General features: G+C 34.9%; 1 protein-coding gene across 4 annotated transcripts in view; it reads right to left on the reverse strand.

Moving 5' to 3' along the window:
* Window positions 1-23,258, reverse strand: part of DACH1 (dachshund family transcription factor 1) — a 357,701-nt gene that overhangs the window by 170,549 nt on the left and 163,894 nt on the right. For all 4 annotated transcript variants that reach the window (XM_051633619.1, XM_051633610.1, XM_051633602.1 and 1 more), the window contains exon 3: window positions 158-319. In XM_051633619.1, coding sequence (XP_051489579.1) covers window positions 158-319 — 162 coding nt within the window. The remainder of the gene's footprint in view (window positions 1-157; window positions 320-23,258) is intronic.

A 23,258-nucleotide genomic window follows, 5' to 3' on the forward strand; every position in this document is an offset into this window, starting at 1 on the left:
AGATACTAAATAGAGCTAAAAGCAGTAAGGAAAGGAAAACAAATATGCAACTTTTTACACCAAATCAAGGACTTCAGCAGGAACTTCAGAAAAATCAGCATTACAATAAAATATCGGAGCATTACGGACATACAATAACACAATGTCTGAGACTTACCAACACTTGAATTCAGATCTCCATTTTCAGAGTCCGCTCCATGCTGGTTATTATTTGCATGATAGTTGGACATAGCTTCCAATTTAATTTTTTTCACTTTCATTGCTTCTGCTATGGCGGCATTGGTGGCAGCTGCTGCCGCTGCAGCTGCTGCTGTCAGGCCTGCAAAGAAGTATAAACAAAATTTAATATACTTAATTCTATGATTCTTCATTATTGTAGGGACTAAGACTGTTGCTCTTTCTTTATGCATGCTATGTAGTGAATAGAGAACACTGCAAAGTATTACTCCTCTTGTTGGACTTGAAGTTTATCAACTTTTTCAAGCAAAATGTTTCTGATGCTATCTAGAGAACTACTTCTGTATGTCTGCCCTATGTATGTATGTACCTAGTAAGTCACAACACAATCATAACTAACTGGAGACAGAAGTACCTGCTTTCAGAATTCTAACATGCCTTTGAAATAGTGTCTTAAGTGCCCAGCTCCTAATAGGTGAACATGTACATAACTGTACTTATCAAGGAAAAAAACCAAAACCTTTAGATCTCATATGCTAGCCATGCTAAAGAAAACAGAAAAAAAACAGGTCTATAATTTCTATTTATTGCTAACAGATGAAAGAACTCAAACATTTCTTTTTCATTTCACACCTAGCAGCAAGGAGATGTAGTCATTCTAGGAAGCATTTTTACAAAAAAGGTTAGTAATACAGAACATCAGTAAAACACTTATTTTGCTTTCTCAAAACTTCAAGGCATATCAATGAGAAGAAGAATTACTAAAACCCAATTAATCTCAATCCCAAAGCTACCTTCAAGAAAACCAAATGCTCTTCTACTAAACCAAATTTCTGCCATCCAGCCATTTACAAGAATGTTGGACAAAACCAGGAAAATTCCTTTGACAAAAGCAATTAGAGAAACAGTCCAGTAACTCCCACAAAACTCAAAATTAAATACGGTCTTTAATCAAAGCCTAAATTTTTGCCCTCTTCCCCAAGGCAAGACAACTCTTTCACGACGCCCAAACCAGGCTGTTGCTACCCACTCACATCTCTTTGCCCCAACCTGGGTGGTGACAGAGAGAAGTCAGTGTCAAACTTCATGAGAGCTGCCTATGACTGATCTAAGAAGCAGAGATGGAAATTAAGGAGAATTAAATACAAGAAATTAAAGAGAAGGCATTAAACCTGGTATCTTTCAGGCAATTATGCAATCTCAGTCCTCAGCCTGTGATGCCACTGTGAGAATAGACCCTCAGTCATTTTGAATCAAGATTCTTGCCCTGACTGTGGAGAAGACTTGAAAAACTCAGTGTAATTAGTTTAAAGGTGCCTGCTTGCCTGATTTTCAGCTGCTCTGAGAGGTGTGAAGTGTCTTATGGATCTCAAGAGGAATTAACTGCACAACTTACTATTCTAGTGGGCCCAGACTGCTGCCCAGCACATGAGGAGTGCAATTTAGCAGGAAAGACCAAATAAGCAAATAATCCCAGGCTGCTGAGGTAAATACTGCTACCACCTTTGCATCCAAGGGCCTCTTCTTATCTCCCTTGCCTCCTTAAATGGAAAATAAATTCACTCTTGACATGTTTTCGGCCAGCAATGGGGACAGACAGAAGGCAAAATCCAGCGGGAAGAAGGCAGAAGGTGAACAGACATGAGGAATCTCTTGTCATCCTGGGGAAAGCAATGAGGTGGCAAAAGAGGTGCCTTTGAATATATTGTGGCTTGACTCAAGGTTGCTTTCCCTCATTTCTTCGCATGACCGCATAAATATTAGCAAACATTTCCAGCCTCCTGACCGTCCTCACAGGCTGATTTCTAACACCTCCAAGTGCAATGAGGATTAGCGAGTAAGTGATAATTGCATTCTGCACAGGCAGCTTGATATTACTTAGAAAACTGCTATTTAAGGTAGAAGAAGATGTACCAAAAACCAAACACTAAATCAGAAGGTGGATAAATACAAGGGTTTAATTTTATTTTAGCTTCTTCTACTATTACTAATTGGTCACGTTTTGATCTTAAGAAGGTATTGACAATAACGTGGATTGCTTCCAATGGTATTTTTACCTTAGAGGAAGGATATGAAGCTATACATTACACAAATTTGGTTATAGTCCCTAAATTAGGCCACAGAAAAGGCAATGGTGCACCTCTGAACTTCAGTTTGCATCCTGTGCTCATTAAACAATACAATAACCTACACTTCCTTTTTTTAATATACATCACTGACAAGCTAAAACTAGCATCTTTAAAGAACAATCCTTCGGAGGAATAGTTAAATATGATACAACTAATGAATACAACAGCAGGCCTCAAATTTTTGGCTGTGACTGCACTTCCAGATCAGCAGTTTTTAAGTGCTTCCAAAAATATCATATTAAACAGACACTGGATGTTGGGCTTTTGAGCCCACCTGTAAATATTATGTCTCACTGGGGTAATGACCCGGTCACAGAACTGCTATAATACAAACTCTCTTCTGCTACAAAATTTGCAAGAAAGTATACTTCAGTGCTTCTCTCCAAAGCAGGTCATAATACTTCCCTCTAGAGGAAGCCATAACCTTTGGATGGGGTCCGGGAAACTAAAATACAGATCACTTAGTTCTGTGGTACAATTTTTGCAAGATAAGGTTTGTGATAATAAATGTTACTTTAAAAAAAATAATCAGAAATTAAACTTCTAATTTCATTCCTTCTCTCATATGACTGCATAAATGATTGAAATTATTACCTTGGCATTTCATTTAAACTCTAGACTCACAGCAATTCCAGCCTACAGCACAGTTTCTGCTTTACTGTTCCTTTTCTAACCCCTTGGCTGCCACAATGTAGCAAAGCAAGTGACAAGGAAGGTCCTGAGCCTTTTACTAGAGCCCTTTGCATTACAATTACTGGTGCACTGTGGCATACTGTGGCACTGTACAAGGCAAAGCTTCCTCTTTAGCAGAGAGCCTGACTTACCTCATTTGATTTACAAGCAAAAGCAGTCAAATTATAAACAGAGGAGATGAATAAGCTGCTATGTATCTATGTGTATATTTCAAAATTCTAAACTTTAAAGTTCAGGTGTGGGTATTTAATTGGGTAAATGTTATCAAAATTTGTTGAAAAGCCTTTTGACCTAAACATTATTTGCTGTTATCACTTTACTCTTACAAGTAGCTAAGGAATTTCTGAGGTGCACACTTTTCTACACTACAGAAATTTTATCTTCAAGTACAATCAGAAGTTGATACAGGCAACTGAAATGAGAGAAATAAGGATCACAATGAATGGCCACTTAGATATTTGTTATTCTTTACAAATATATATCTGAACAGTTAAAAAGTATCCAGGCCAAAATATTCAATGGATGAAAGTCAATGGCAGTTGTCATTAATATTCTGAAATTGATAAGTTGTTTATGTCTGGCATTCTTCCTGCTGATTATGCAGTAAGACAGGCAGCTTTATAAATATCTCATCACTCCATCGTCACACAAATTTCATCGACAGTGCTCATGCACAGCTATTAGCAATATGAATCTAACCATTACAAGGGGAAAGAAAATCGAACATGTGGCATTAATACGCAGTCCTGGTTCCTAACCATCTGATAGGCAGATGGTGTAAAGCGGATTCTCCAGCTGAAATGAAGGGGCACATCATTTAAAACCTTGTTTGCATTCTAACTGATATCAGTGCCATATTGATATACATGATACATCATGGCAGTATTTGAACAATCTAGTTTGTTTCAGTCATAAATGTTTACAGCCTTGTTTTTTATCTTTAGAAGCATGTTCTGAAGAGCGTATTTTTAATTTATGAAAGCTATTGTTTACTTCTGTTGAACCAGAAGATTAGCGAAGAGCAGGAATATTAAATTACCACAACCACAGCAGTATAACTAAGATGGATGAATAAAGTATGTTTTTTCAATAAAAGATGTTAGTAAAGGAATTAAAAAATTAGCCTAGACATTTTATGCATTAAATACATTTATTCATTTAAACCTTACAGCTTTTTTCCCATGTGACGTACTTAGAACTTTAATGCTTTATAAAGCTATTCATTTAAATCTCTTACTGCGTGCAATTAATCTTGTCCAACAATTTAATTCAAAAAGCAAAACATCTGAAAGTAAAGTTCAATTCAACCACCACGCTTCTGAAGTAATCTCCGTATTGCTGACAGTTCCTATAGACTCATCAGCAAAAGTCTGTTCAAGGTGTCTTGTAGGAGCCGTATGAATTTGAATTACAGCTCAATTGAAAGCTCTCCAAGCCTTAGTAGGAACTCAGGAACAAGAAGCAGAACACCAAAAAAAGGCGTGAATGATCCTTTCCTACAAAGACCTCTCTTCTGTCACTAGATTACTTTGGCCTGTTGGGTGTGTTTGTAGCTGTTAATTATGTTAATAAAGTTGCAGTCTGCTGCCTCTGCCAAATATAATCATAAGCTTTCTCCTGCCAAGTTCTAGTCTAATTTACACCCGTGCAACTCTACTGAAGTCAAAATTTCGTGGGTGAGAATGAGACCAGAAGTATGCCCAGTATGTGTGGTCTCTAAACACTGAATGATGAGTGAATGAATCAGAAAACAATGACAAAACTCAGCATATTCAGAAAATAATTCTGTTTTAAATACAAGATGCCTGAGAGACCTGTCATATATTGTGGCAGATTTTCAAAATGTGTATGAATTACTGGTGGGCACTAAATCACATCAAGGGTTTCTGCCTTCCAATACTATTCCCTGTCTTAAAAGAGAGCTCCTAAAACTTTTCAGTTTTGATGGCACAAGCAGCTTACAGCACACCCTATTTTTGAAGGAAAACAGAAAGGGAACTACAAGTGTAATTTTTTCAGTCACAAAAATGTCTCAAAATGCACATTTTTTAATTGTATGTCTAAACTTGTTCCTGGAACAACTTTAAAAACTATTTCTTTTTCTTAATTCAGTTTTAACTTCCTTCGCATGGCTATCCCTAATAGTAACTATAATTCCTAATAGTTATTCCAATAAATAATTAAAAAATCCCTTAATATATTAACTTCCTTTATATATGCCATATATACACACATATGCATATGTATGGGTACATTAAGAAGCCAGTGACACATGTAAGTATTTTCACAATCTCTTTTCTTTGGACTTTGAGAATATTTTCAAGATACCTTACCTTTGCCATCACAGAACAGACAGAAAAACAAAACACAGCTGTCAGCAATGTGTTACATTTAATTTCATTTACTTGCTGGGAAGTTCATTCTGCAGAAATGCTTTATTCATTGTGTGGGAGGAGGTCCAAATCTCATCTTAAGTTCTGAAAGAATGCCTTTCATTATTTCAAATTAATGCTTAATCCTTTTTCCTATATTTTATTTCAGTGGTACTGACTTGAAAACAATTAATGTCTTTTCTTGACTTAATTCCAGATTTCATATTGAGGTTCTCACTGGCAAAATTCCTACTAAAATGTGAAAAACTCTGCCTGAGAAAGAAAGGCAGGGTTACCTCCTAGGACTTGACCCCGATCACTGTAGATTATTGCACTGGTTTCACGGTTTGCAGCAGTTCAGATACAAGTTTTTGGTAGCTTATTACGCTGCTGCCCAGTTATTTCAAACGAAACAGGATCCTAACTTTAGCCTCTGATCTAATGGGTGTTTTATATAGTGTGATACATAAAACAAGAAGAGGAAAGCAATCTGCAGGAGGACAGAGGTCTGATTACATAGACCAGATCGCAGGAAGGGGAACTTCAGACTACTCCATAATGTTCCATTAAAATATACAGAGTTTTATTAGCAGCATTCTTTATGTATAATGTAGGCTTGGAATCTCACAGATATCCAGAAGCCTTATTTCTGCTAACATGCCTGGATTAATCAAATACAGCTATGTTGGTGTACCCTAAATATTTCATTACACCTTATTACCTGGGATAATAAAGAAATTCTTGTCTGGCCCCTCTAGCTGTATTTTGCTGCTCAAATTGTGTGGTTCAGCATAAACTATTCATCCACATAATTTTTTAACATCTTTAAAAGGGCTATTGTTAAAGGAATCATGTTAAAAAAAAAAAAAAAAAAAAAAAAGGTTAAATAACTACTTGCACTTTAAATCTTGTTAAAGAAGGAATACTTAGAAAAATTCAGATGTGTGATCTGGTTTAGACTGGAGCATCTGAAATGAAATTGCCAGTCTTGCACTGGGAGAAAACTAGTGTATGTGAAGCTCAAACCATCTGTTGTTCATCAGACTAATCAGACCTTTTTCCTGTAACTATTCCTAAGTTGCAATATGAATTTTGAGGTCTGGGTATTGCATTTAAAACAAACAAGTAAAAGAGCTACATTTCCACAGCAATTTTCAAATCTGAAGGTCTTTTTACTTACACTGTGTCACCACAATTAATAACACAGTTGCAGGAATCAGATGTTGGCCTAGAAGGAAGTATTGTTCTCTTTATTTGTTCTGTTCAAAGTAAATGAAACTTAATATTAAAACTGTGTACTGGCAGGTTCAATGATGTTGCAAAAAAAAATCAAAAAAAGTGTAATTATTTTATCACTAAGATTTTCCACTTCTGAAACTGATGGACTTACATTCCATGAAGTTACTCTATTGTGGATTTATTCCTCTGTACTGAAGAGTAAAAAGTGAAATTAGAAAGTGCATTTCAAATACCACAACAAATTACTAACTGTCACAGCTTAATGGGGTTTTGTAATCTGTGAATTTATTATTGGCTTAGTGCATTTGTGACAGAACTAAAAAAAGTATATTCCATAATTGCCTGTCTATATTGTACTTTAAGCAACAGTTTAAAATTCTACTGGAATGCACACAGCATCAGTACAATACAATTAAGAGAGAACATTCTTTCTTAAACAACAGTCATCTTTTCAAAAGCAATAGATTCTAAGATCTCATTCAGTCTGTTGCATTATTCATTTCATGTGCAACCTCATGCTGGACCATAAATTGTTACTTTATCTAATCAAAGGCGACTTAACTCCACAGAAGGTCAAAGGTTTAATTTTGTGAAGTATTATCTTACACTATGAGTTTAACAGAAAAATAGAAGAAGAAAAACAGCCAAGAAACTGGTAATAAATGAACCTTTATTGCCTCAGGCATTGGCCTAGTTAATAAACTTTCATTGAAGGTTTCTTTCAACTGTTATGGACAATGAGGTAAAAAAAAATCTTAAATTACAGCCATGTGTGACTTTTAAAGCAGGCATTCTTTTTTATCTCAACCTCCCCAGCTTAGGAAAAAGACAAAGAGATTGTCTTCAATTTCTTAACCAAAAATGTATGCTTCTAAACAGATGAAAAAGTGCAGATCAAGCCTTTTAAAAAGCAGAGGTCAGCTTTGAAAGATATAAAAAAAAATAAAAAATACTTTTCCTTAAGTGTTGAATCTTGATCCGTAATCTCTTTAACCAAATAGTGCAAAATTCCCCAAAAAAATTATGTGGGAAAGGAAAATACATAAACCAACAATATATTATGCTAACAATGATGTGTTTGGTTCCTTTCTGTTTTACATTTGCATTGCTAGAGTGCAATAATGGCTCTTGTTTAATAGAATGACTTATTATGGGAACAACTTCCCTGCACTTTTTGCAAACAGAAGTTCCTTTCTTCTTTTTGTGTGTATTATCTCATTTTCTCACAACACTATTCTCACTGTTATGAGAAATTAAAAGGTTTAACATAATAGCAGTTACTGGTAGTTATTGGTGTTCCAGGAATTTTCTTAATTTAACATTCTTAGATTTTACTTACTACAATGGATTTTATTTACATATTCTTTGAGTTCAGTTCCGTAAAGTGTATTTCAGCTTAACTTCTACAGTCAAAAAAGTAAGAAAATCAGTAGTACTTAATAAAACCTTAGCCTTTAACTTTAGTTTAATTTATAACTAGACAGACACAATTAATTAATTGTAACACTGCTACAATTCAAAAATACTGAAAGGACGTGTTCATGCCTGTAACAGCTGTAATGTAGCTAAATACTCATAATCTTTCAACCAGCAGGAGCTTTTGTAGGTTTTTTTATAAACCTAATCCACAGCTTGACACAGATTCTAGGGTAATGGCAAACAGTTCTTTGATTAAACTAAGACCTAACCACTGTTGAGGCAGTCTGATGGCCCCATGGAAGTATGTCTCTCTACAACTTCCGAGCTCAGCTTTGCAAACAGCATTGCCAAATTCTTTCCAATAGACACACTGTAGTTCAAATGCCTGATTGTACATGTGAAATTTAACTTGCTCATGTGTATAAGTATTTGTGGCAACAGAACAAGTTCAGAATAAAACACAATTTTAGCTGTGGATCACAGTGGTGCAGTTTTAACTTTCATAGCCTTCTGGTGAGATGGACGGGCCTGAAGAGAAACCTGTTCTTTGCTCTGGGCCCACACACTGAAGAAACAACCCACCGATATTTACTCAGTGTGGTATCAAAACATCTGTGGCCTTTATGGCTTTAAAATGAAAACAACATTATTCCTACTCATGAAAAGAAAAGGAAAGGAATGCAGGGTTTTAGCTTCAAACAACTTAACTAAGACAAAATATCATAGCTCCTCATTAGTGTATTTTCAGTAGATCTTTGAAGTATAAACTACTATTTCAAGACATTTTAAAGAAAGTTTTCATAGGATTGCTCACTAACAACATAAGTATATGCTACATAAATAAACCTTAAAATATATGTAAAGAACAATTCTGACTCTCCTTTGTTATAGTTAACTTTAAAGTAGATATTATTTGCCACTCCACAAAAAAGAAATAGAAACCTTTGTATGAATATATATACTGACAAATTCTATAATATTTTTCTGGTTGCCTTTCTCTATTTGCAGAGTGCAAAGCAGGCTGCACCAAGCATTATAATGACAGAAGTCAGTATAATGCTGGGGAAAAAATCCAGAAATCCATTCGTTATTTCAAGGCATATATGTCATTTTTTTAATGCATCAAGTCGAGTAAGAGAACTTTCATGTTTCAAATGTACAGAATTCACCTGTAAGGGTCAGAAGACTCCTCTCTCCTCCTCCACCACTCTGTTCACTTGAAGTGTTTTAACTTCAAGAGCTGCACTGTGGCTTTGGGGCTCTTTTTAATTTTTTTTCTTTTTTTTTTTCTTCTTTTCTTTTTTAAGTTTTGTCAGATCCATTATGCATTATGCTGTGCCAGAGGCAAGGCAGGGGGCTAAACGTACTATTACAGCACAGTGATAGCAGAGTATTGTACTGCGATGCAGGACTGTGATACTGTTCAAAGTAGCTGTGATAATGACTTTGAGGGAACACTGCATAGTCCTGCCCTCAGATGAAAAGACAGTCAACTCTTAGGCAGCCTTCTCACACCTGTATCTTCTACTTGTTGCATCGGGTAACAGGACCCTGAATTCCACAGGCAGCACCCTGAGTGCTGAACAAGGCACTAGACAAATCACACCCTGGTGGCATCTTACATTTGAAGGGACTCATATCTCTTTGTGTTACAAACTGTGGCATGGAAATATGAGGTGGGCACTTCTGTCTTGTCCCAGTGCTCACTCAAAGCATCACCAAATTATGGCCCCAAATCAAGGGACTTCTCTCCAGCCCGTGGTGTTACCAACCACAGAGTGACATATCTCGATACTTTTGTTTTGTATCTCAGAATTGCACGGTACTGAAAAAGTAAACATCTGAAGACTGTTAATAATGTTAAATAGGAAAACATGCCATTTATAATGCATACATAGTTTTTGTATTTGGTTATAACACGAATACAAACATGAATTAACTTCTATACAGTCCCTAACATATCAAAGTAATTGCAGTATATATTATGAAAAACTGAAGCCTTTTGTAAATTCAGATTTACATAAGTGATTACACATGCTTCCAAAAGGCATTATCACTGAAATCAAGAGCTGACTGGTACCACTGTCTACCTCGTTATTGACAAATATTCAAAGCTCACTGAACATTTAAGCATAAGAGGGTCCCAAGATTGTCTTTGGCAGAACCTCGAGAAATCCTCATGATATCATATATAATTGAGACATTATATGTACATTGCTAAAAAGACTTGGAGAAAACAAAATTTTATGTTACCATGTTCCTCTCATGTTAGTGGCATCAATCAACAGACAAAATATTATCATAACTGTATTCCACAGATTCTCTATTTTGTAAGGAGAACTAGATTATAATTTGCAGCAGATGATTTAATTAATCTTTTATTCAGCCACTAATGAACAGGCTACCAATAGATTAGGATTTTCAGAAATCTATCTGTTACTGGAAATCACTTCCCTACACCTTGTCAACATTTGTGCAACACTGAGATGGGACATGCATTTTATAATTTCTCTTTCCTCTAGGTTATGACCTTCCTTATTATTTCTAAATTCCAAGATTCAGACTTCACTGGCAAGACTGCACATTCAGCACAAAGTGAGTCATAAAAATAATAGACAAAAAAGTTAAATAGTACCTAGATAACAGTTCATATTTTTATCCCAATCACTAGTAACCTGACTTCAACAAAATGCAGGATGAAATCTCAGTACTGAGGAATGAGAGTATCAATACTGGAGATGAAGCACATGAAGATAATGTAGTTATTTTTTTTCAAATAAAAATATGCATAGCCAGTTTCTGGTAAGTAGTGTACATGCATTTATTTGGTATTTTCTAGACATTACTGTTTTTCAACACTATAGCTTCTAGACTAAGATTTTCCATGTGAATCAGTTGGAAAATGGAACAGAATCATTAGTATTGCTTTATCCCAAAAATCAGAACAACATGCACATTCTAATGATTCGATACTAAAGTTTACTTGAAGTAATTTTGGAAGCCATACAGATGGTTAGTAAGATTTCAAGTCTAACTTGTTGATCATCATTTACAGCATTTGTTGCTACACAGCCCATTGAGTTTGGTGGTCACTTTCTAAAGTGAACTCAAGAACACATGAGCTCTGAAACATGCCACGTGGATTGCTCACATACAGAACTCCAAGTATTCTTCGCATGCATAAGTTTCAGATGAATCAAGGGGAAATTACTGGTTTGTTTGCAATTCCTTACATTGAATGGTTGAGTTTCTTTAAAATTGAATTATTAATCAGTAGTTAAGACATGTTAAAAAATATGCTCAGTTTTGGAAACACAGGAATTACTTTTTAAAAAGACACAGATCCATTCTTGAATTTAATTTTGTAATACACATACAGCCCATAAAATTAAGGATTGTTTTTCTGCCACTAGTTCAGTAAGTTTATTTGACATTTGTAGCATTCTCTTTGTTTGTTCTGTTCTATAATTGGATATAGTAGTCACATGCTGTATTTCTTTGACAAGCTTGAAAAAGAGTAGTTCTTTCATCTATTAAAACAGATTTTCAATGGCAATAACAGGTCACAAGAGAACTGTGTTTTTCTAAGCTGCATGCTAACCAGTGGGTGGTATCCAGTGAGGTTTCATATAATAGAGGCATATGAATCAACATGATTCTGTTCCTCCAGCAACAATATTTAATAAAGATGCCATCTCATCTGTGGAGACCTTCATATATGCACAAAATAGTATCGTGATCAAATGTGAAGAGTGTACATGCATTTATATTAACATTTTTCTCGTTGTGCTGTTGACACTATACCCTTCTCAACTACAGAAAACACATTTCAAAAGTGGCAATAAAGCATTGTCTCAACTGACCATGTCTGTGAAGAAAAATATTTACAATAGGTTTTTTCCATTCTCACGTTTGTTGTAAGAAAGCTTACATTGCAGGAAAACTTCTGTGAAATTTAGTGAAACGTTCTGCTTTCATTGGAAACTGCTACCATTCAAGCATAAGTGATTGATATTCCTCTTATGAAAGAAAACGAAATATAAAACTAGTTATAAAATGGCTTCAGTGCATGGAAAAAAGATTGCCTCCTATGATGTTGATAGTATACAGGTATTTTGGATGGATTTCCAATCTCCTAAATTAAAGGTTTGTTGACACATCTACACCTAACTAATGCAACAGCAGAAAGCTAACCATATCCTGGGCTGCATCAAAAGAAGTGTGGCCAGCACATCAAGGGGGGTGATTCTGCCCCTCTGCTCCATTTGTGTGAGTACCTGGAGTACTGTGTCCAGCTCTGGGTTCCCCAGCACAAGACAGACCAAGACATATTAGAGCAGGTCCAGAGGAGGGCCACAAAAATGATCAGAGGGATGGAATACCTCTCCTACCAAGAAAGGTTGACAGAGCTAGAGTTGCTCAGCACAGAGAAGAGAAGGCTGCCGGGAGACCTTATCGGCCTTTCAGTACTTAAAGGGGGCTTTTAAGAAGAGAGGCTTTTTACCAAGGCCTGTAATACAAGAAGCAACAGTTTTAAACTGAAAGAGGGTAGGCTTAGATTGTATATAAGGAAGAGATTCTTTAGAATGAGAGTGGTGAGACACTGGAACAGGTTGCCCAGAGAAGCTGTGGATGCCCCCTTCTTGCAGACTTTGAGCAACTTGACCTAATGAAAGATATCCCTGCCTATGGCAGAGAGGATGAACTAGATGATCTTTAAAGGTCCCTTCCAAACCAAACCATTCTATGACGTATCAACTATCAACAGTCAAAATATATTTTGCATCCAATTACAGCATCAGCTCGCCTTAATCTTACCCTTTTCACAAAAAAATATCTTACCCAACTTTTTTATTACAAGCTACCATATCAGCACCAAAAAATTAAACTTTAGTCCAATTCAAAGCTGCTACCTCTGTGCTCTCTCCCCAGATCAGCTCTCTACTAGCATGAAGTGCTTAACACAAGTGTTAACAGAAGCAATAATATCTGCAGGATGCATTAGCACAAAATACTTCACCATGTATTTACTTTCTTTTTCTCATCCAGTGTGTTCATACAAAAGGCCCAGATGCAAAATTACAGAAGTTTTTTTTTTTTCCCCTAGCACTAGGATTTGGCTTTTGACAGATTCTATAAACAGTTATTTTGGCAGCTTTAGAGATGCCCCTAGGTCAGTCACTTGGTTAGACGGCTGATGGCCTGTCTGATTTTCCTGTCTGCCATTTTCTGATGATTTATCTTCAGTTAGTTGTAAATTAAATCCAAACAGACCATTACTCCACACCTACAAGACCTCTGCATAACCACATGTGCCAAGCACCCCTTCCACAGAAATCCTTAGTGTGTGAAGAATGTGAAAAGAGACGCCAACAGAAAATATCTGTATAATACCAAAATTGCTTCTGAAGCAGTTCACCCTTTTAGTTAAAAATATGATTGCTCTAACAAAAGAAGACAAAATTAGAGGCTCTTGAATTTTAATTCTGATATTACCAGAAGGTATCAGATGTCATCTACATCTTAATTTTATTCCTATCTACCTATTACATGAAGATAATACTTCCTTACATTACAGAAGGATTATTAATATAAACCCGCCAAGAATTGTACAAAGCTATAAAAATAAAGTGCCAAGCATGTATTAATATTGTTATCAGCCCTGGTTCTAAATCTGTAAAGTCAAACAAAGTCCATAAAATGCAAAGAAAACTTGCCTAAGAAGCTAGGGCTAGGGCAGCAGTTCAGTGTGAAGTGTACCTGGGTAAAAATCCACAAAGGAACTATGAAAGTGAAGCATTGCTTTCAGATTTACTATGCACCTTAGAAGGTCAAAAACATTTTTGAGCCCAGGAGGCATTAATGAAGAACAGGAAATAAACACTTGGGATTACTGTTAGTTTAGCTGGATTTTTTTTTTTCTTAAAACCATCAATTTAACAGATACAAGATTTTTTACTGGTTTGAAATTGAAGTTATTATATGATCAATTGAAATGTTGAGGCAGGGAGGCAATAAGATCAAGGGTTTAGCAATTTTTTTATATATGAAGTCTGTATTTGTGATGATTTGTCAAAAAAATCTTAATTCCCTGAAAGCTACTTAGGGCTTTATGAAAATAAAATTATTTTCGTAAATCCCCATCCTTCTGTTATTACCTGGGCTAGTTAAATGTGAAATGTACTGTTCCTAAATCAGTGACAATAATAGCAAGGAAAATAATTATTTTTCCTTATGTTTGTAAAATATGGCTAGTTATTTTTTTGTTGACTGTACAGGAAGTCGTATTCTGAAAAACAGGATATTAAGGATTAAAAAATATACTTCTAATCTACCCGCACCATAAAGACATCAGATATTTTAAAAAATGGCCTGAAAAGGAACAGAATTATAATCTAATAATATTTCCATCCTTTACGGACAGGAAAAAAACAGGTGTATATTTGATAACTACTACAGCAGGTTACCTGTTCAAGGATACAGTAGGAAAATACATCATTCTTTAGCTCTACATTCCGTTAGAGTTTAGAACATATTTCATAAAATTTCCATTTTCAGCTTTCTTTCTAATCCAAAATTAAGTATACACACAAAAAAAAGAGAAAATTGCTATTTGTTTTAAACAGAGAAGTATTAAAGTTGGGCAAAATTCTCATGCAAAGATCCATCTACCATAAATTAATGCATTGAAGCCTCATATGAATAACAGCCTTTTCTGTTTCTGATGTGTTTTTCCAGATTGATTGTTTTGGTCGATCTTGGCACTGACTTTGTCCCTCTAAAATACCTTTCTGTATAATACCTGATTACTATAAAAACTGTCTCTAATTAAATTAGAAATCTATTTTTATTTGTTCAAATGAATTTTTCCAAGCAGTTCCAGAACTGAAGACCACACAGTAACACCAAATAATATTTTTTTTTAAAATACTACTGCTTCATTGAAATCTGCAGTATCTTTCCATTTTTTAAAGCTTCACTGGTAGCCAAACACACACTTAAGGTAGATTTGCTATTGCCTTAGAGGAGAGGTTTTTTTATAGACATAGGATTATTTCTATTTCAAATAGTTAAAATATGGCTACAAGAAGTAATTAAAAAATTCAATATATTAGTTTTAGTTTCCAGTGTGTCATCTGTAGATATATTTTGGAATCCTGAACAAATAATTATCATTAAGCAGCACACACTATCCTCAACAGCCCTGGAGAAGAAAGAAATTATTATTAATTTAGTGGGTCATGGTTGGCAAATACGGGCAGCTCTGACTGGGATGAGAGGTGAAGCCATGAAGTATAGCAGCAGTACTCTAATTCCTAAAACATGAAATTTCTTGTGTGTACCTAATCTGGTAAACATACGGTCTATGAGTTCTCTTGTTTTGATTTGGTTTGGAGTTTTTTTGCTGGCTTATTGTTGTTGTGTTTTTTTAAATAATATACTATGTATCTATGTATTTATAATGTGTGGGGTTTTAAAATAATATGTATCTTGCAGTTTCAGTACATGCTATTTTATCATGTCTGCACTGATAGTACCCTATCTTATGTATTTGGAAGCATTATCTTCTTTATTTTTGTGGTTGTTACTCTTAGTTGCACTTTCCGTTTTCCTATGAATTCTTAACTTTATCAAATAAGATTATATTTTAAATAATTTGAAATTATTAAGATAAAATCTCCAAAATGTATTTTTGTAATATCAGTATATTTTAACTAATATTCAAACTTTGCTTTCAGCAACCTTGCAGTTTCAAAGGTAACTGTTTTGCAGGTGCTCGAATTTCATACTGATTTGTATTTTAAAAAGAAAATTCTACCAAATAAACCAATTCTTATACTAAGCATTTTGTTTAGTTACATGGTACACTCCTGTGCAGCTCTAGAAATTAATATAAATCCAATGCAGTAGAGAGAGATATTTGAATTTGTAGTTCAGAAGCTGCTGACATTAGGCATTAGACCGTAAGTGGGTCAGAATAAACACTTAACATTCAAATTTAAATATAATATTGTGTAATACAAGAAGATCTATAGAGTCATAATGTCGGAATATATTAGGTATGATGAGAATACTTCTATTGATTTCAGTCTGTTAAAATAATGAAACTGGATTACACAAATCAATTCTTGGAATAGAACACAAAAGCATAAATTATTTCACTTACACTTTCAAAAGAGGCTTTTCAAGTGAGATTGACTGTAACTATTTTAGACTGTAACTAAAAAAAAGTGTTAATTTTCTCAACCTTACCTAAAAAAAGGCTTACAGTTGTCAAGCTTACCAGTCTTTTAACCATCTTACAAACAGCTTTCTCCATATGATCAATTATTTAAGACTTTCGCTCTTACATCATTACATCTGCAAGGAGGGGAGGTGTTGCAAGAGGAGGATTTACCATTAGGGACAATTAGAGAGAGGTCCATTTCCTTCCGCGGAGGGAGGACACTCATAGAATGCTGTAAAACATTCAAGAATGCATAATTTCCAGTAATGTCTTCACAGTTAGATAAACCTAAATATTTCATGACTTCTCCAAGTCTAACAAAAAATCAGGCATTGGCTTTTCAGGCTGTCAGGCATGGTGTTTTATTTTCAGACACAGAAAAGTGCTTTTCTGTATGTTTTAAATTAATTCTACTCCAGATGGGAGTCAAGACTATAGTCTTGAAATTACATTGCTATGAAAACATTTAAAATATTACCTTTGTCCAGTATCACTGTGACAGCCACTAAAATGAATAAAAAATAAGGCATTTTTGAGAACCTATGTTACAAAGTGAGTGGCGATCCAGAACACAGAATGTGATCAAATCTGCACATCTTGTATTCAAACCTGAAGTGTGAAGCAAAGAGGAATTTGCATTGCGACTGCAATAAAAACTGTAAATCAGTTATTTAAAAGCAGAAGACAACAGTCTGAGCTAAGGCTGCAGGCATTACATCCTAACCAGGTATGCAGAATACTACAGATTTCCATCCTGGCATAGCAAGTTACAGATCTGCGGTGGAGATTCACACTCCACTGTTGTTACCAGGAGGTAATTATACAACAGTATTTCTAATGATGGAGTCCCAAAGCAATACTTCTTCTCTTCCCAGTGGAAAATATCTTTTGAAGCAAAGAGTGGCTGTGGGATTCAAGAGGAGGGAAAACACATACCATAAAATATAATTAAAAATCGTGGAGGCTGCCTATGACAAGAATAACCATAAAAAACAGATACAAACCAGCTGGCTGTTAACAACTCCTGAGTTATAAAAATCTTAAACCTGCTGTAAAGCACTCAATTCGATTTACATAACCACAGAGATGACATTCCTTTTAGGCTCCTCTGCTGGGGATTATTTTGACATGCTTTAAGGCAGCATAAAAAGCAACTGTGAAAGGAAGACATGTATCATCTTACATAAAAATTCATTCTTGCCTTAAGACTGGACTTACACACTTTAATCCCAGCATCTTTACTTAAACTGGAAAATATCTTCAATGGCTACTGGTGATTCAGTTTTATAACATTATCCCTTTGGTGCTCATATTTTTGATAAAGTTGATAGTGTGTGTATACACAGAAACAAACAGAAAAAAATCTATACAATCACAGAAGCTGAAGTTTGAGTATTACTGCAGAAAATATCAGCTCCATGAGAACCCACTACAAAGTGCAGCATCTCTAGTCTTAGATAGATGAGGTTGCTTAAGATTGTGATCGGCCTTTGCTAAACAAGAAAAGCGTTTCTTAGTAACGTAATGATGCAGACAGCATTTTACACAACTAACACAGCTTGCTGTAGGGAATTAAAATAAACAAAATAAAACAAAATCAATCTTACATTGAGTGAAGTTTTGATGTATAAGTGCTGGCAGCTTACATTGCCCAGAGCACAGAATGAGTTTTGCCATTTGATAATTTGCTTGATTCACTGTGCTGCCTCATGCAGGGCATTTTATGCCTGATTTATGTCTAATCGAGTCACCTGCTTAATGTTAAGGAGGGTCACAGTTAGATAGAAGGGTTATGACCAAATAGGGCTTTCAACATCTCCCAGTTTGACATAAGAAATGGGTGTAAGTGGTAGAGGTCAACCTTTTTCTTTTATTTTTATTTAATGTTCTCTATGGAATATTGCATAAAACATTAATGTACCACAAAACCAATTTGATTCCCTCTTGAAACACAGTAAGCAAATATGGGCTAGGAGACTCAAAACACTGATAAAATAAAATAAAAGCAATCTGTAGTCTAAGAAGTGACCATCTAGATGTGAATTTTTTTAAGGATTATAAGGTACACCCTTATTAACACAAAAAATAAGAAAAATTTTCCCTTTAATAGATATGCAGAAAAATTCAGTCTGGTGTCTATGGAAAAAATAAGCATTATAAAAACAAAAGGACAATAAACTTTTGATATAATTAAGGTGTCCAGTTTTTCAATTCAGACCGAACGTTCATCCTTTTAGACATATATCTGGACGTCAGGCATATCAGCATTTTCTTTCCAATAGTGCCATGAAAAATTTCATCTATATTTAATAAATAAAACTAGATGTGGACAACTACTACAGATTGGAGAGCTCAGACACATCTGAACTTCATAAATATTTCTGATTTTCCCTGTGTTTCAAGATGCTGAAAATTACTGCAGGACATTATGTATTTTGAGATTAAAGTCCTTCCATAGAGCACTGAAAAAACAGACATTGTGCCAAATAAGATATTTAAAGATAATTTTTTTAAGGAGGAACTACCACAGTTAGCAAGGGAATGGGAAATTTAGCACTTACCAGTTTGGACAGCTGCATTTCCAAGTTCACTTAATTCTGATTCAGACTTTAAAAATAAAGTATTTGGGATTTTTTGTTATTTTTAGAATACTGTATATCTTTTAGAGGGAACAATGTAGAGTTACTCGTATCAGTGCAGATGTAAATTCTAAAAGATTCTGGCATTATAGCCTTAGTAAATTGCAGGGAGCAGGATGACAGTCGTAAGCCTACTCCAGAAAACTCTGGTAGTATTAGTATTAGTTTATTGGAACATTCTAAATAAGAAAAATACTTGTACTGATTTATTCTTGTTTACAGCACTGGGTAACTTTTATGCTAAAACTAAAACTAGTGATTCTATTGACATTAACATCAAGAAATACCATATCTTTAGTTGTTTAAATAAAAAAATAAATAATTATCACATAAGAAGATCTATCAGTCTTTAAACTGCACTTTAAAGTATGCACCTTACGTCATGAACCCAGCCACCAGAACCCAGTAACAAGAGAGAATTCACAGTGAATCCAGAGGGTTATCACAAGTTTCAGTCCTAGACTAACATGTGATTTGACTGCCTGCTACATTGCATGTGTGTGATATACATTTTGTGCAAATGATAAAATAGAAATGTTCTTATTTCTTTTTATTAGTATGCCCTGAACATCCTAAGCTTCTTCAAATACTTTAAACATACTGATCATTTCCACAGATTCATCTAATGGACACATAACAGACACAGTTCTGTATCCACACTTCTAAAAGTATTTTACCTACACTGACAGCTTCGGTCACCTAATTTAACATTAACCTTCTAAAATTTCAGCATGCAGTCCAAACTCTACATCTAGGTTGCCTGTAGTCAACAGAGAGACACAGACATCTCCACAGGTTGATTCATGTAGTCTGTCTTATACTGAGACGCATCACTCTCCAGAGATGTCTGCTGCTTTCCACTGGCTGTGAAAGGAAATGACTTGCTAAGATGTCAACAGCTACACTTCAGGCATTAACCTCTGGGAGATGAATCCCCTCCTTGATAGCTAGCTTCTAAGGTGGGTAAAACAAGGGAAATTATTAATTTTTCCTCATATAGTGAAAATATAGTGAAAATAACTACCTGTGTGCTTGCCATTCTAAGGAAATGTAATAAATGTATTGCCTTGGAATTCTATTTCCAGGCATACATTTTCTTTACAATTACTTCTGTGCTCCTAAAGAGCTACCACAAAATTTTCTCAACATCCTTTAAACGTACTTGATTATAAAAACCTCCTTTATACAACTTCAACACACTTTAGACACAAACATCTCAGCAAAGTACACTGCAAAAGTATACATACTTCATATACTTTCAAAAAGACTATTTCCTTTCTTTCTTTCTTTCTTTCTTTCTTTCTTTCTTTCTTTCTTTCTTTCTTTCTTTCTTTCTTTCTTTCTTTCTTTCTTTCTTTCTTTCTTTCTTCCTTCCTTCCTTCCTTCCTTCCTTCCTTCCTTCCTTTCTTCCTTTCTTTCTTTCTTTCTTTTTCTTTCTTTCTTTCTTTCTTTCTTTCTTTCTTTCTTTCTTTCTTTCTTTCTTTCTTTCTTTCTTTCTTTCTTTCTTTCTTTCTTTCTTTCTTTCTTTCTTTCTTTCTTTCTTTCTTTCTTTCTTTCTTTCTTTCTTTCTTTCTTTCTTTCTTTCTTTCTTTCTTTCTTTCTTTCTTTCTTTCTTTCTTTCTTTCTTTCTTTCTTTCTTTCTTTCTTTCTTCTGTCTCATTCTGTCTCATTCTCTCTCTTTCTGTCTCTCTCTCTTTCTGTCTCTCTGTCTCTCTCTCTCTCTTTCTCTCTTTCCTTTCTCTTTCTCTCTTTCCTTTCTGTCGCTGTTTCTCTTTCTCTCTTTCTCTCTCTTTCTCTCTCTCTCTTTGAATGACTTTTTACACAAAACAAGACAGAATAAAAATCACTTAGAATTCTATTAGTTCTCTTTCCTTCTATATAGTTTCTGTGAAATATTTTGCCAAGTTGTGTTTGTCTTTGGCTTTTTTTTCCCCTTGTTCCACTTTCTATTAAAATCAAATTAGGGAGGCAAACTGATTTGACAATATAAACATTAAACTTTTAATAAAAAAACTAGATTACATATTGCTAAAGAACACAAAGCATCTACTGGATAGAGTCCTTCCCAGCTAGATTACTGATAAAATCTGTCCAACATCAGCATTATCAATGTTAGCAGTAATAAGTCTACCAAATAAGACATTCAGTATTTGGTCCCAAAAGTAGAGTCGGACATCAGCAAGTGTTCAAGCCACTTTCATAAAAAACCAGCATCGACTGTTGTGCTTTTGTTTTGCTGTATAGAAAAACTTGAAAATATTAATCCATCCAAGCATACAGAGAATCTCAAACATGCTCAGAAAGATGTAGTTCTCTTCACTTGAATAAACTTAAAGGGATGATAATCACTGATGATTACAGGCCTGAGATATCTGAATTAGCATGTTCACATGGTATATACACCACACAGAGGTACTAACTCAAGAAAGGAAGTTCTTTTGTCATGTCATAATAGTGATGCACCCAAGCTGACAATGACGGATCTACTTTGTATTGTAAATATGCTCTTAATTTGACACTCTTTAAGGCAGTGACATATCAAAGAGAGGCAAGCATCTGAAACTACTTCCAACTCTGAAAAGAACTCAAGAAAATCTACCAAGTGTTCACCCTGTTTCTGCCTTTCAGGGCAGACTGAAATTGTTTTAACATCTGTGCCCAGAAAGCTCTGTTCTCATTGGCACTCTCTTTTGCTCTCTAAATAAAGTGCTGTTACCTAGAATATTTCACATGAAAAAAACTAGATAGTAACAGCAAAACATGAAGTGAACTAGGATCCTGGAAGCCTCATGATCAAAAAGATGCCCATTGTGCATGGCAGTGAAAATTACAGAATTCCAGCACTATAAATCAGATGGGAAACTTATATTAAGAAGAAAAACTAAGCAAGAAAAAAATGGCAAAGTTTTAATTGTAATAACAATTCTAAAAGAACTGTGAAAATTCTCTTTATGGATGATCTTTAATGGGATAGTAAACAGTTGCCTTGACCCTGTCCAGCACAAATAATATTTTCATGCTATGATGAAATAATGACTTTTCATTTAGCAGGCATTTTTTCAACAATTTGTTATTGCAGACACTCCATGAAAAGGCAGCATGAGAAGATGTATTTGCCAAAATAGTCTTTATATGTTGTTTGGGGGGGGGGTTGGCACTTATACAAAGCTAAAGATTTCTCATCAAGTAACCCTTTTCTCAGGCAATGAGTTTTTTTTCTAGAAGTTAACATTGCAATTCAGAATTATTATGTTGTCTGAAAAATTTCCCAGAAGCTGCTGAGAAACAGGAGGAAGCTGAAAAAAAGGGGCAAGAATTCAAGTCCATATTTGCTCCAGCCCTTTGGCAAAATGGACGAGATGCACCCTGGAGAAATAATGAGCAGTATTAGCACTGGAAATCCCTTTTCATTTGCAACTGATAAATATGTATCAGTGTTTAGTCTCTCATTTTTTTCTTTAAAGAACATTACCTAATGGCATTCCTCTCAGATCTACTGGACTAACCAGGCTGGTGAGATGAGGGATTCATGGCTGCTCAAAATGCTAAGAATAAGGGCATTAATAATTTTTTCGAGCTTGAAGTAACAGCGTTAAGGTGTCTACAGTGAAAGTATTAATTTTGCAAAATATAGTAACATAACATGTTTTAATTCTTCATCCACCCTGAAGTGGTCAGGCAGTTGGACTAGACTACCAATGTAGGTCCCTTCCAAAGGAAATATTCTAGTCTAGTCTAGTCTAGTCTATTTTATTTCATTCCATTTTATGCACATTAAAGTCTTAAAAGCAAAAACAAGTCAAATTAAACTGGGCCTCTTTGCTTTAATTATGCTTTGTGAAACTACACCTATTGAAAAAACTGCAGTGTAGAAGTAATCTCAAAATCACTTAGTTTTGAAAGATGGAAGAAGTCTATACAGAGACAGAGAACTGGACAAAATTTAGTGGCCTAATCCAAACTATCCAAAGAAATGAGGAGGCATTACACTACACACCATCAACACCCCCCCACCCCACAGAAAAAATGTTAATTAGGATATAATCTAGCTCAAAATAATTCATATATATGAAAAAGATCTTGAGTTCTAGAAGACAGCTTAGCATGTAAGATAAAGTGACTTTTGAATATAGGCATAAAGTCAGGGCAGCAAAAGCCATACCAAAGCAACAAATAAAAAGTGAATCAACTATGTTGTAAACTCTGATAGAAATAATCATTTCAACTAACCATACAAACAAAACTGTAGGCATTTAGCGAGTAAGGATGAAATCAGGAGCCTTCCACTGGGAGCAGGCCAGGGATAGACCTGTGTTAAGTGAACAAATACAATAAAAATATGAACAAGTCTAGAAGAAGCAAT

This window comes from Apus apus, chromosome 1, assembly GCF_020740795.1.
Source record: "Apus apus isolate bApuApu2 chromosome 1, bApuApu2.pri.cur, whole genome shotgun sequence".
NCBI classification, from domain to species: domain Eukaryota; kingdom Metazoa; phylum Chordata; class Aves; order Apodiformes; family Apodidae; genus Apus; species Apus apus.